General features: G+C 34.7%; 2 protein-coding genes across 3 annotated transcripts in view; both read left to right on the top strand.

The window, feature by feature from the left end:
* The window catches only part of LOC123531342 (sorting nexin-13-like), a 128,504-nt gene that overhangs the window by 51,272 nt on the left and 63,487 nt on the right, over positions 1 to 13,745 (top strand). For both annotated transcript variants that reach the window (XM_045312201.2, XM_045312200.2), the window contains exons 12-13: positions 9,197 to 9,306; positions 12,784 to 12,871. In XM_045312201.2, the coding sequence (XP_045168136.1) occupies positions 9,197 to 9,306; positions 12,784 to 12,871 (198 nt within the window). The remainder of the gene's footprint in view (positions 1 to 9,196; positions 9,307 to 12,783; positions 12,872 to 13,745) is intronic.
* On the top strand, positions 1,839 to 4,865 carry LOC123531343 (uncharacterized). The gene is made up of 2 exons (XM_045312202.2): positions 1,839 to 2,006; positions 3,027 to 4,865. The coding sequence occupies exon 2, from the start codon at positions 3,054 to 3,056 to the stop codon at positions 3,675 to 3,677; it is 624 nt and encodes a 207-aa protein (XP_045168137.2). The 5' UTR covers positions 1,839 to 2,006; positions 3,027 to 3,053; the 3' UTR covers positions 3,678 to 4,865.

The following is a 13,745-nucleotide window of genomic DNA, read 5'->3' on the forward strand; positions in this document are numbered from 1 at the left end:
ATTGTTCAAATTATTTTGATTCGTGAAAAAACATGGCCGCCAGAGTGGGTGGTCGCTTTTCCCTATATGTATATAGTGAAAACTTTAAAAATGTTCTTGTGTGAAACTGCTAGCCCGACTTTAGAATAATTTTACACAAATGGTCCTTGTGTGACCCTCTATCAAGGTTGTTCAAATTATACCGATACATCAAAAAATATGGCCGCCAGGGGGCGTGGTCACTTTTCCCTATATGTATATAGTGGAAACTCTAAAAATGTTCTTGTGTGAATCTGCTAGCCCGATTTTAAAATAATTTTACACAAATGGTTTTTGTGTGACCTTCTACAACAGTTTTTACTATTGTTCAAATTTTTCTGATTCTTCAAAAAACATGGCCACCAGAGGGCGTGGTCACTTTTCATCAACAATTTCTTTAAACAATATCTCCTCCAAAACCAGGCAATGGATTTTGATGAAACTTTACACAAATGATCTCTTGGTAGCCCTCTTTCAAAGTTGTTCAAATTGTTCCGGTTCATTGAACATACGGGTCTTTTTTGTTAAAAATAGGTTTTTAGCTATCAGATTTTAAAAATCCTTTTCTCCAGAGCTTTAATATTTGGCATTTGATATAAGGGTTTGACTTTCTACCATACTTATCCTAAGTTAAAAAAAAATGGCCATGCCCCTGTGTCTGACATGTACTTACTATAGGGTTTTATATAAGAAACTTTGAAAATCTTCTTCTCTGAATCAGTAATGGCTAGGGCCTTGATATTTGGCATATGATATCAGATTTGTAATTTCTACCGTAATTATTCAAATTATTGCCCTAGGTTCAAAAATGTGTGTGAAATGTAGTATATAATATAATCTAACATAGAAGAAACCTAACTCTGTACTAATACAAACACACTTGAAGCCTTGTACACAGGTGAGCGCTTTAGGGTCAATTACCCTCTTGTTTCAGTATATTTTTTTTATCCCATGAAGACACAGATCAGAGTAATCAAAGTGCATTCATCTTTGAAGTATCAAATTATTTAACAAATTGAGAATTAATGAACATTGAAGAAACCTGTTTGAAAATTTTAGAAAAAAGTGATTATTACCACTGTTTAGGGCTTAAACCAAGAAGTAATTTGTGAGCCAAAAGAAAAAAGCCATTGTTAAGTACATTCTGTTTCATTAAAGAGGAGTTAGTTCAAAATACTCTCACTCCCCATCTTGTAAAAAAATCCCCACTGCTCAGTTCGAACATGGCTGACAAAATCCCCTCCCTCACTTAAAGTTTAATTTTTTCAGCAATATTCCCATTTACAGTTCATTCCATTTAAAAGCAGATAATTATCAACTTAAAAATTGTAATGTTTTGATTTATGTTAATCATTTTTAAAATGGTAGAGTTTTTATTCCACAAAATCCAAGGGGAGAGTTTGTCTGCCTTGTAGGGAGGTGGGGGCTGGGCAGGGGGGGGGGGGGGGGGGGAAGAGATTTTATCTGACTTGAAGCGGAAAGGGGTGGGACAGAGGGGGGAAGACTCTGTCCTACATTCATTATATTAGGATTTTATTGTAGGATGGTTTTTTGAGATTGAAATAAAAAAAAGAAAATTAAATATAAACACTTATAATTAATGTTTTTGTTTATGTTATTGAAAACACGGGGATGGAAATTTGCTGTTGAAAAAGTGGTGTGTATATTAGTGGTAATATCTATTTGGTGTGAAATCAGGACCAGGCCATATTATGACACTTGTCATTTTTTCACACCTTGTCTTCTGTTATTTGAACATTTACCCCTGGCCTCATTTGCATAATTAGTGACATTGACACGTGATTGGTTGAAGTGAAGTGTGAAGGTTACAGTACTCTACTATGATTGGCTGAATCAGAATCCTATATGAGAATGAAAAATAATATTGATACATTCGGAAGATGTAAAAAACATTTCTCCACACCATTTGAGCTGAAAGAAAATTAAAAACGGATCCATTGTTGAAAAATTGTAGAAAGAAAATAGAGGTAAGTTGAATGTTTATAACTTATAATTTTTATATATTAATTTCATGCATACGGCATTGAGCACAACATGATTTTCATCTTCATGTCTAATAAGTAAAATAGTTCTTTGAGATATATTGTATATAGATTTCTTATTACATGATAATTTTTATCAGGTAGGCATGATGATCTTTCTTTTAAATTGAAGTTTGATTTTATTATGAACATTAGAGTATGAGTTTTTGTTTCTAAACTATTTTGAAAATGCAAAATCAAGAAAAAAGAAGTCCTTGTCAGGATTCCCCCCATGGGCAACATGGCGATAAAAAAAATTCCACAATCTTTACGAATACACCACAGAGGAATATGTAGTTAATGATGGTTAAATATAGATATTTATAATTAAAGCAGTTTACCTTAAGTAAAACAATAAAACAATACAAATGCTTTTCAATTTCTAGTGTAGAAATTAGTACATACAAATAATTCTTGTGTATTTCCATAACATATAGTCTGTCAGTAATTAAGTTTCAAAGCTATCTTAGGAAATACAGCATTTATTTCCTGATTCCTAAAAATCATAACAATCTGGAGGCCAGTGCCTTTAAAATAACTTTTTACGGATCATTTGGGATTAAATGCAAGTATACATCTGGTAAACCCTGGCTTCTTGATTTTGTCCAAACTTGTCCCATTTAAGCTTAATTGTGCTGTTTAAAAATATTTAAAAGATGCATGTGAAATGTTACATATATTTATATATATATTGGTTTCTTTGCTATTAAGGATCTTAGATTTTTGGCAGTGGCCAGGTGTCCAGTAAAATATATCTTTATTTTTCAATAAAATGCAGAAATACATGGTATAAAACCCATCAATTCTGTTTCTACTACAACTTTAACATGTTAAAGGAGCCTTACTATTTTGAATGTAACATGTAAACAGATATGTCATAAACAGTTCTGTTGTCAACAAGAGCACAAATATCCTCCTCAGGAAGGTTCTGAAGTTTATTCAATATATTTTATTTTACATCTTCAGGACAATTTGGTAGACATATCTGTTACCATGGATCATAGAATTATATACACTGAAGTGAGAACTTATACTTACGATGCAAATTCTGATAGTGAAGAAGTTTCTGAAGACTTTGAGAACATAACCGAGTCAGTAGGGAATGTTAGTGATTTGGAAGGGGACACGGCCGAGCTAAAAGGTGAAGTTAGTCAGGCAGTAGCAGATGTAAGCAAGCCGGCAGGGGATGCTACTGAGCCAGAACGGGATGTTAGTGATTTGGAAGGAGAGTCGGCCGAGCTAAAAGGTGATGTTAGTGAGGCTGTAGCGGATGTAATTGAGCCAGTAGGGGACACTACTGAGCTAGAACGGGATTTTAGTGAGGCAACAGGAGTTATTAGTGAGGCAACAGGGGATATTAGTGAGGCAACAGGGGATATTAGTGAGGCAACAGGAGTTGTTATTGAGGCAGCAGGATATGTAAGTGAGGCAGTAAGTAAAGAGTTGCCACAAAGTGCATCCAGGTCATGGAAGGACTTTTCAGTTTGTACGATATCTCTGATAGGACTAGAGATTATTTCAAAGTTAAACTGGCCTGGTGGTCCTGATGCAACAACCCCAGAAAGCAAGGAGTTTTACAACAATAAATTGGGCAGATTGTGGAATAAAAGGAAATAAATAAATTGTCAATGTATTTCTGATGAAGCAATGATAGACAGAGATTCAGATCAATTTATGATTTACTTGTTCATTGTCACTTGTTTTGGTAACTTGCATGTTGGAGTTGTTTTTGTCAGATGTTAATAAACACTGTGGGGAATCACATGATCAGAATAATCTCAAAACAAAAGTTATATTTTGAAGAACATGAATAAATTTCCTACCAGGATAAGATATGAAATTTAAACATAGCCTAACATATCACTAATGAAGTTGTCAAATTATTATGTAGTTGACAATAATGATAGATATCCTGTAATTACAAACACTAAGGAAAATAAGAAGTTTCTGTTTCTTGAAGTGTTCCAGATAATCAAAAAGTGATTGTGATTGTGATTGAAATCTATATAGTTTTAGGAAACATCTCTGTTGTCATATGATAGGCTATATTTTAGATTTACAACAAAAGTTGTTTCAGTATTATTCCTTACTATTCATAAATTTATTTTGGTTTAGAGATTATTTTGATCATGTGATTTCCCACAGCGATTAATAAGTAAACAAATTCTTCAGGTGTGTCATTATAGGGGTTTGCCTTTAGATTTGTGCTAATTTTCCAAAATTCAAGAAGTGCTTTCTTGTTTGTTAGTTATTGTAAATGAAAAGTGAAAATAACATGAGTTCCAAGCCATCCTCCTTGTTTATAGTTTGTCATCTTCATACGAAAGCTATGATTTAGTCTTAGTAGAAATTTGAATTAAAATTGAAGAAGTATATTTGACTGCTAATACTTGTAAAATAGTGGCATAACTGACTTCTATTTCTGATTTCAGTGTTACACTGTTTGAAACATATTTTTATAAAATTAGATGTTGTTGAGTTTATATGCTTCAGTGTTGTTATTGATAGCTCAGAAAGTGATCCATTTTACTTTTTTGTTAAAATAGTTCAAGAAAGATCTTTTTGTTTTGCAATGTTTTCCATTCCCAAAATGATACTGATTTATGTAGCCTATGTGCTTCCAACAGGCAAAATATAGTCACTTTAATTAAGCCCCCTCTACAAGTGGTGGGGGTTATAGGAATGGTCTCCATTCGTCCTTCTGTCCATCCATCAGTCCATTCATAACATTTTGTGTAGACTCTGTATCTCCTAAACCCCTTAAATGATTTTCATGAAACTTGGGTCAAATGATCACCTCATCCAGAAGATATGCAGAACTCATGAGTAAGCCATGTTGGCTCAAGGTCTAGGTCACAACTCAAGGTCAGAAGTTTAAGCTCTGTATCTCTAAATCCCTTGAAGGATTTCCATGAAACTTGGGTCAAATAATCACCTTATCAAGATGATGTGCAGAACTCATGAGTCGGTCATTTTGGCTTAAGGTCAAGGTCGCAACTCTAGCTCAAAAGTTTGAGCCTTCCATTTTGTGTCCGCACTGTTTCTCCTAAACCCCTTGAAGGATTTTCAAATTCATTGATGATGTCATACATGTACTGTAAAATATACTTAACAATATCATTGCTTCCACCCAATACCATCCCATTTCACTATCCATATCAGTGGGGGGATATAGCTGTCTTTCAGACTGCCTTGTTGGTTATGAAACTGTTCACACAATGGAGGACAGTTTGTTCTAGTAGATCTTGCAAGTGAAGGACCTGCAATACTCAAAGTTACTCTTAAAATACTTCAATCTGATGCTCAGACAATTTGCTGTGTTTAGTAATTGGTGTGTCTCGAGAATTACTCCAGGCCAATGTGACAGATGAGGTCACATACTATTGTCATTATTATGATGTTGAATTTTGATACTCATCTTTTCAAAACTTATAGTGTTCTGATACTCATCTGAAGGTGAGTTATGTTCAAATATAAAAGTCAAAAGTAGTGAGTTTCAAAGCAATATGCAGCTGTTCACTGTTATTTAATTTTACAACTGGTCAGATATATATTCCTTGCATTTGTCTCCTTCAAACAATTTCTCATGAACTGCTTGATGCAATTTCACCAAAGGCCAGTATATTATTAAACTGTATTAATTTTTCAAATTTACATAGTGACCTAATTTGCTGCCTGAGCTTAAAGTAGTAAAAACTTTGAGAATCTTCTTGTCCAAAGCTGCAAGATCCAGAGCTTCAATATTTGGCATGTAGCATTGTGCAGAAGGTAGTAAACTGTCGCAACGCTTTTGAAATAATGCAGAAAATTTTCATTCTTCTTGCATTTTTACAAAATCTGACTTATTTTCTCCTGATTTATCATTTTTCAGTGTCATATGTACATTCTATACTAAACTTAGTGGAAATGAACATGTTGAAAAATTTCACCCTTTATGATGGATGTGTAGTTTTAAAATCTTGTTACAATGTTAGAGCATGATATTTAGCATATAGCATAATGTAGAGGCTTCAACCAAATCAGTTGAAATCATGATCCACAAGTCAAAGTTGCCCAAGCCTTTGGATTGAATTATTTTACAGTTGTGCATACAGGCATACAAAATTTAAAAATAATGTCCTCTAAAACTTTAATGATCTCAGATATTTTGCAAAGTTAAAAAACTTCAAATCATTCTGTTTGGGGCAAAACTTGCCATGACCTGGGTGTCATTTGAAAAAAAATTCTGAAAAAAAAAATTAGAAACCACTGGCCCAATTTTTAAGATAATTTCTTGCATTCAGATTGGTCAAGGTCAAAGGTTATATTGGTCCTCTATTTAGTGGTTTCACAGTTATAAAACTTAATAGTACGATTGCCTGTGGTCAGTAGATGACCGCTATTGTTTTGCAGGTCAGTATGTTAGAGGTCAAGGTCACATTTAAATACTGAGGCTGGAAAAGGTTTTCTCTCAATAACTTAAGAATGGTTTGGGCTACAGTTGTTAATCGCCATAAGATTGCCTGTGGTCAGTAAATTACAACTATCTTTAAAGGGTCAGTATGTCAAAGGTCAAGGTCAGAGTGACCTTTAGACTAAAAATGGTTTCTGCTCAGATAGAACGCTTTTGCCTACTGTCTCTAAACATAAGATGATTAGCTGTGGTCAGTAGATGTCCATTGGTGAGAAGGCCATCATATAGGGTCGTGGTGCATATACATTTTGCAAACAGCTCTAAGATTTGTTATTATACGCCCGTCTCTAAAAGAGTGGAGTGTATTATGTGAACACCCATGACGGTGGTTCGTGGGCAGCGGCCGGCGGGCAGTCGGCGTCCAAAGCATGTCTGTTCTCTAAGTCAAACAGTTTTCATCAGATCTTCCCAAACTTGCTGACAATGTTTGTAGGTATAATATCTCGGCCAAATCCCAGGCTAACTTGGATTATGGCCGTTCAATTACTCAAAAAGCGGTGAATTCAGCCTTGTCTCTGCTCTCTAGTCAAATAATTTTCATCTGATCTTCACCAAACTTGCTGACAATGTTTGTGGGCAAAATATCTCGGCCAAGTTCGATAACCAGCCAAATTGCCCCAGGCACTCTTGGATTATGGCCCTTGGATTACTAAAAAAACTGCGAATTTAGCCTTGTCCGCTCTCTGAGTCGAACAGTTTTCATTCAATCTTCACCAAACTTGCTGACAAAGTTTGTGGGCATAATATCGCAGCCAAGTTCGATAACCAGTCAAATCGCCCCAGGCACTTTTGGATTATGGCCCTTGAATTACTAAAAAAACTGCAAATTTAGTCTTTAGTCCACTCTCTTAAAGGGAATTCCTATAGTTTTTTATGCGCATCTTTCTGCGCAGCCGACACTTTCTATGGAAAACTGAACTGAAGTCAACATTTGTTGAAACATGTTACAGACAATCTTAAATATGAGGAATTTTGAATGAAATAACATTTTTGATAAGTTATATCAGTAATCAAATGTTGATACTGGTTTATGTTGTATTGACAAGTACCATGCCTGACAGGTATCTTGCTATTTTTGTGGTTGTGTTTTCACATCGCATTTTAGTACAAAGACAGTGTTGTTTATATAATGTAAGATAATTGACTTAGTACTGATAAGACAATATCACCTTTCAGATTATTTAGTATTCAATTATAGAAAGAATTAAGAGTTTTTAAAACTTTTTTTTTAACTTTTAGCAGACATACATGTAATCAATTTGGCCAGGTGCGCGCCATTTCCGTCCGAACAGGTGTTGTATTCTAGCGGTCTTAACATAAAATTTAGCCTGGTGACCCATACATTTTTAGCCATTTTTATGCTCACAATACAATTATCTATACACAAGAAGAAAAAGAAAAAATTCTATGAAAGAGTTTTTTCAAAATTAAAAAAAAATATTCTTCACTATGGGTATTTTTCATCGAAAAAGTTCACAAAAGTAAATATGAAACAATATTTTTTTTTTCATTTGTACCCATTATTGTAAGGATAGAGTATTACAAATATGACTATGATATCAAATAAGTATATAATAAAATCTGTTAAAAGAAAAAACCGTATTGTGCTGCCTGGATGTATATTTTGGTTGGTATTTATAAAAAAGCAGAAAATTATGAAAATGTTGAAAAATCGCTGGCAGTTTCAGCAGCAGTGGGTGAGTTCAAAACAATTTTTCACAAAAACAAGCCTGGTGACCTATTGTTTTTATTTGTTCATTGTTTTCAGCACAAATTTTCCTATCATATATGTGAATTTTAAAAAATTCTATGAAAGGAAAAAAACTATAGGAATTCTCTTTAAGTCGAATAGTTTTCATCCGATCTTCACCAAATTTGCTGACAAAGTTTGTGGGCATAATATCTTGGCCAATTTCGATAACCAGCTTAATCGCCCCAGGCACTCTTGGATTATGGCCCTTGAATTACTAAAAAAACTGTGAATTTAGCCTTGTCCGCTCTCTAAATCGAACAGTTTTTTTATCTGATCTTCACCAAACTGGCTGACAATCTTTGTGGGCATTATATCCCAGCCAAGTAAGATACAGGGTGCACAACCCAGATCTCAAAGTCCAAAGTCAAGGTCAGACATAGAGGTCAAAGATCAGTTAGCTAAAATCTGTGTCTGCTTATTAATCACTGGAAGGATTTCCATCATACTAGCATAACAAATTGTTACTACTTGTGGTCTACTTTTTCTGATTACAAAATCTTTAAGAAACCTTTCTTGACATTCGGCATGTTTAAAAATTCTGATTGTAATAATTGAAGGGTTTGTCCAGGAGGACTGATTTTAAGTATCAAGTTAAACTTTTGTGCAAAATGTGTTTTTTTTTTACCAAATTGCAAAATAGCATCTTAAAAGAAGACAAAAAGTACAAATTACACAATCATGTAACAAACCAATTAAAAGACTAATCTCATAATGACAGGTCTTGTTTATTGTTAACAGGCTGATGATCGGTCATTAGCAGAGTGTGGATAAAAAAATCAGGGGATTTTACTTTCTCTTTGCTTTCAGATTTCAGTGAAGTTTGGAGCTCCAAAGCAGCTATATTGCCCAAGTTGCCTCTAGTTCAAGCCCAATCCAGTTCTCATATATAAAGTAAGATATATGTAATTATACTTTTTGTTGTTATTTCAGATTCTTTGATCAAACAGAACTTGAAAAGTTTACGATATGTGAAGTCAATGTGCCAGGAGAAGATCAAACGTCTTCAGCAAGGTATAGATGACACAGAGTTTGCCCCAGACGTAAGTAAAATACTTAGATGCTATTTTTGTTAAATGTTTTTGTTTTGCTGTACTTAAGCCTAATCTCTTGTTATTGCTAAATGGATTCGGCTCAGACTTAAGCTGTTGTCCAACATCATCATCTTTGGAATATTAATTGTACCCCCGACAACAAAGTTGTAAGGGGGGGGGGGGTATACTGGTTTCAGGTTGTCTGTCTGTCTGTCCGTCTGTAGACGCAATCTTGTGCGCACTAGCTCTCCTTATCCCCTTGACAGAATTTAATGAAACTTCACACAAGTGATCAGTACCAACAGTAGTTGTGCATGGGGCATGTTAGGTTCTTTTAGAAAAAATTTTTGCAGAGTTATGGGACTTTGTTTTTTTGTTACTATACTATATACATAGACACAATCTTGTGCGCACCATCTCTCCTCATCCCCTTGACACAATTTAATGAAACTTCACACAAGTGATCAGTACCAACATTAGTTGTGCATAGGGCATGTTAGGTTCTTTTAGAAAAAAAATTTGCAGAGTTATGGGACTTTGTTTTTTTGTTACTATACTATATACATAGACACAATCTTGTGCGCACCATCTCTCCTCATCCCCTTGACACAATTTAATGAAACTTCGCACAAGTGATCAGTAACAACAGTAGTTGTGCATGGGGCATGTTAGGTTCTTTCAGAAAAAAAATTTGCAGAGTTATGGGACTTTGTTTCTTGTTAACATGTACGTACGGTCTGCATATGCAATCTTGTGCGTGCCTAATCTACCAAACCCTTGCACACAATTTAATAAAACTTCACACAAGTGATCAGTACCAACCCTAGTTGTGCATGGTGCATGTTACATTCTTTTAGATAAATATTCTGCATAGTTATGGGACTTTGTTTTTAGCTCGACTATTCGAAGAATAGTCTAGCTATTCTACTCACCCTGGCGTCGGCGTCGGCGTCGGCGTCGGCGTCGGCGTCACACCTTGGTTAAGTTTTTGCATGCAAGTACATACAGCTATCATTTAAAGGCATATAGCTTTGAAACTTATTTATTCTTTTTCTAGGTCAATTACCAACCTCACTGGGTCAAGTTCCATAACTCTAACATGTATTTTGAGCAAATTATGCCCCCTTTTGGACTTAGAAAATTCTGGTTAAAGTTTTACATGCAAGTTACTATCTCCAAAACTAATGCAGATATTGAATTGAAACTTCACATGTGTCTTCGGGGTTATAAAACTAGTTGATAGCACCAAGTCCCATAACTCTGACCTTCATTTTGGCCAAATTATGCCCCCTTTTGTACTTAGAAAATTTTGGTTAAAGTTTTGCGTGCAAGTACATACAGCTATTACTAAAAGGAATATAGATTTGAAACTTATTTTTTCTTTTTCTAGATCAATTACCTACCTCACTGGGTCAAGTCCCATAACTCTGACATGTATTTTGGCCAAATTATGCCCCCTTTTGGACTTAGAAAATTCTGGTTAAAGTTTTGCGTGCAAGTACATACAGCTATTACTAAAAGGCATATTGATTTGAAACTTATTTTTTCTTTTTCTAGATCAATTACCTACCTCACTGGGCCAAGTCCCATAACTCTGACATGTATTTTGAGCAAATTATGCCCCCTTTTGGACTTAGAAAATCCTGGTTAAAGTTTTACATGCAAGTTACTATCTCCAAAACTAATGCAGATATTAAATTGAAACTTCACATGTGTCTTCGGGGTTATAAAAATAGTTGATAGAATCAAGTCCCATAACTCTGACATGTATTTTGGGCAAATTATGCCCCCTTTTGGACTTAGAAAATCCTGGTTAAAGTTTTGCGTGCAAGTACATACAGCTATTACCAAAAGGCATATAGCTTTGAAACTTACTTATTCTTTTTCTAGGTCAGTTACCAACCTCACTGGGTCAAGTTCCATAACTCTTAACATGTATTTTGAGCAAATTATGCCCCCTTTTGGACTTAGAAAATTCTGGTTAAAGTTTTACATGCAAGTTACTATCTCCAAAACTAATGCAGATATGGAATTGAAACTTAACATGTTTCTTCGGGGTTATTAAACTAGTTGATAGCATCAAGTCCCATAACTCTGATATGCATTTTGGTCAAATTATGTCCCGTTTCGAACTTAAAACTCTTTTGTTATATAACATTTTGGGTAATAATTCCCTGCTTCTGTGACAATATTTCGAATAGTCGAGCTTGGCTGTCTTACGGACAGCTCTTGTTTGTTACTATACTGTATACATACAGTCTATATACATACAGTCCACATAATTATGCAATTTTGTGTGCGTCAAATTGCAATGTACTGTGTCAGTGCAAGCGGGGGGTACATTCATCACGTTTAGTGATAGCTCTAGTTACTCCAGTGATAGCTGTAGGTTTGCCATATTTCACTATCAAGCATTGAAACCATGCAGTGCACTGTTTCCTTTGACTGCTCTTGTTTGAAATATACATCAAACTTTCAAGGGCCTGGCCCCTAATTAAGTTCCTACTGTCATACTTGCAAAAAAAAACAACAACAAAACAACAACAAAAAAACTGAAGTATTTATATATAATATTATTTAACACTATATTTTATGTGTGATACAAAGTACAGCTAAATTTGTTTCATATTTTACAGACTTTGCATATTGTTTTAAAAACAAATATAGTCTTGCATTGATTTATACCAAAGTAAATTACTGTATAAATACTGTCAACTTATAAATATTCATATAGGGCTACTTGTTGTGAATTTTGTAGGTGTTTCAATCAACAGAATTTAATCCCATCAAATAAAGAAAATTTGCATTGATTTTATCTCAACAAATTAATTCCCCCATGAAATAGCTGTTTTGGCCAAAACTACAGAATTCTTTGCAGACTAAATTCAAGATTTCACAGTATTACATTTTATGTAAGTCTGAAGGTGTTTCTCATTGATATTATGTTTTAAATTGGTTTTTACTTTAATAAACATAAAACAGCTATTTAAATACATTTATGTACATGTACTTTACAATGTCAGTGAAATCTTCAGTTATCTCATGGAGGCTACATTTAAAAAGATAAAAATGCAGGGATATCCTAGTATATGGCTGGGTGGTTAGAATATTCTATACTTCTGTTGTACTGAACTTTTTGAAGATTGATGGTCTATATTTTAATATGATTTCAAAATATGCGAACTCATGAAAACAAATTTTACACTTTCAACTTTTGGTTTTAGTAGGTGCGTTTAATGCATACAGGTTATACTGTATCAAGTGCTTCCCAGTCATATTGTTACTAACAAAATCTTCTTTTACAAAATGCTAATGAATTACAAATAATCTGAGGGATAGAAATTTTAGAAATTGTTTACCAGGGTGAATTTCTGGTTAAACCGATAAAAACATGTTTTGCAGGGGGTAGTAGTGTCATATATTGACACTAAAAATTGAGGACAGAGGGCCTTGCTTTCTGATATAAGTTGGAATTTTTTTTTTCAGGTTCCTGATTACTGCCGATCCAGATCTCTTTTTGTTTTATCCTTCGATGACATAATCAACAATAACATAGCATTAACTGTTTTCATAGGTAAATAAATTTAACATATAAATTGGTGGGTGGGGGGTGGGGATTTAATAAAGAAGGTTAGAACAACTCACTTGTATATTATGAAGTTTTCATAGTTGAACAATAAATTTGTGTAATTATGTCTCCCACCACACAGTGGTGTGGGAGACATATTGATTTACTCCTGTCTGTGTGTCTGTCACAAAACTTGTCCGCACTCTTTAAGTCGAACATTTCTCATCCGATCTTCACCAAACTTGAACAAAATGTGTTTGACCATAAGACCTCGGCCAAGTTCGATAACTAGCCAAGACACTGGAATTATGGCCCTTGAACATAATTACCAACAACTACTGGTGCAGCATTGTAGACCGGTTACTCCACTCTGTTACCGACACAGCATTGTAGACTGGTTACTCCACTCTGTTACTGACACAGCATTGTAGACCGGTTACTCCACTCTGTTACCGACACAGCATTGTAGACCGGTTACTCCACTCTGTTACCGACACAGCATTGTAGACTGGTTACTCCACTCTGTTACCGACACAGCATTGTAGACCGGTTACTCCACTCTGTTACCGACACAGCATTGTAGACCGGTTACTCCACTCTGTTACTGACACAGCATTGTAGACCGGTTACTCCACTCTATTACCGACACAGCATTGTAGACCAGTTACTCGAACATGTGAATACCAATAGGCCACAAATAGTATACAAAGACAGACTTACTCTTCAGATGATTAGGCAGTTGTGGGAGACATGCACTTTTCTCAAAAGCACCTCTAGTTCCTATGTAATTTTCAGTTTTATCAGTCTTATAGAAGTTTCATAGAGTGATTCTGTATTTAGAGTTGTTTATAAGGGATTAATGACTTTTGGTATAAGCCCA

The sequence above is a fragment of the Mercenaria mercenaria genome, chromosome 11 (assembly GCF_021730395.1).
Source record: "Mercenaria mercenaria strain notata chromosome 11, MADL_Memer_1, whole genome shotgun sequence".
Classification (NCBI taxonomy): Eukaryota; Metazoa; Mollusca; class Bivalvia; order Venerida; family Veneridae; genus Mercenaria; species Mercenaria mercenaria.

What these genes read in the sequence shown, in the direction of transcription:
- LOC123531343 (XM_045312202.2), top strand. Translation starts at nt 3,054, where the DNA reads ATGGATCATAGAATTATATACACTGAAGTGAGAACTTATACTTACGAT.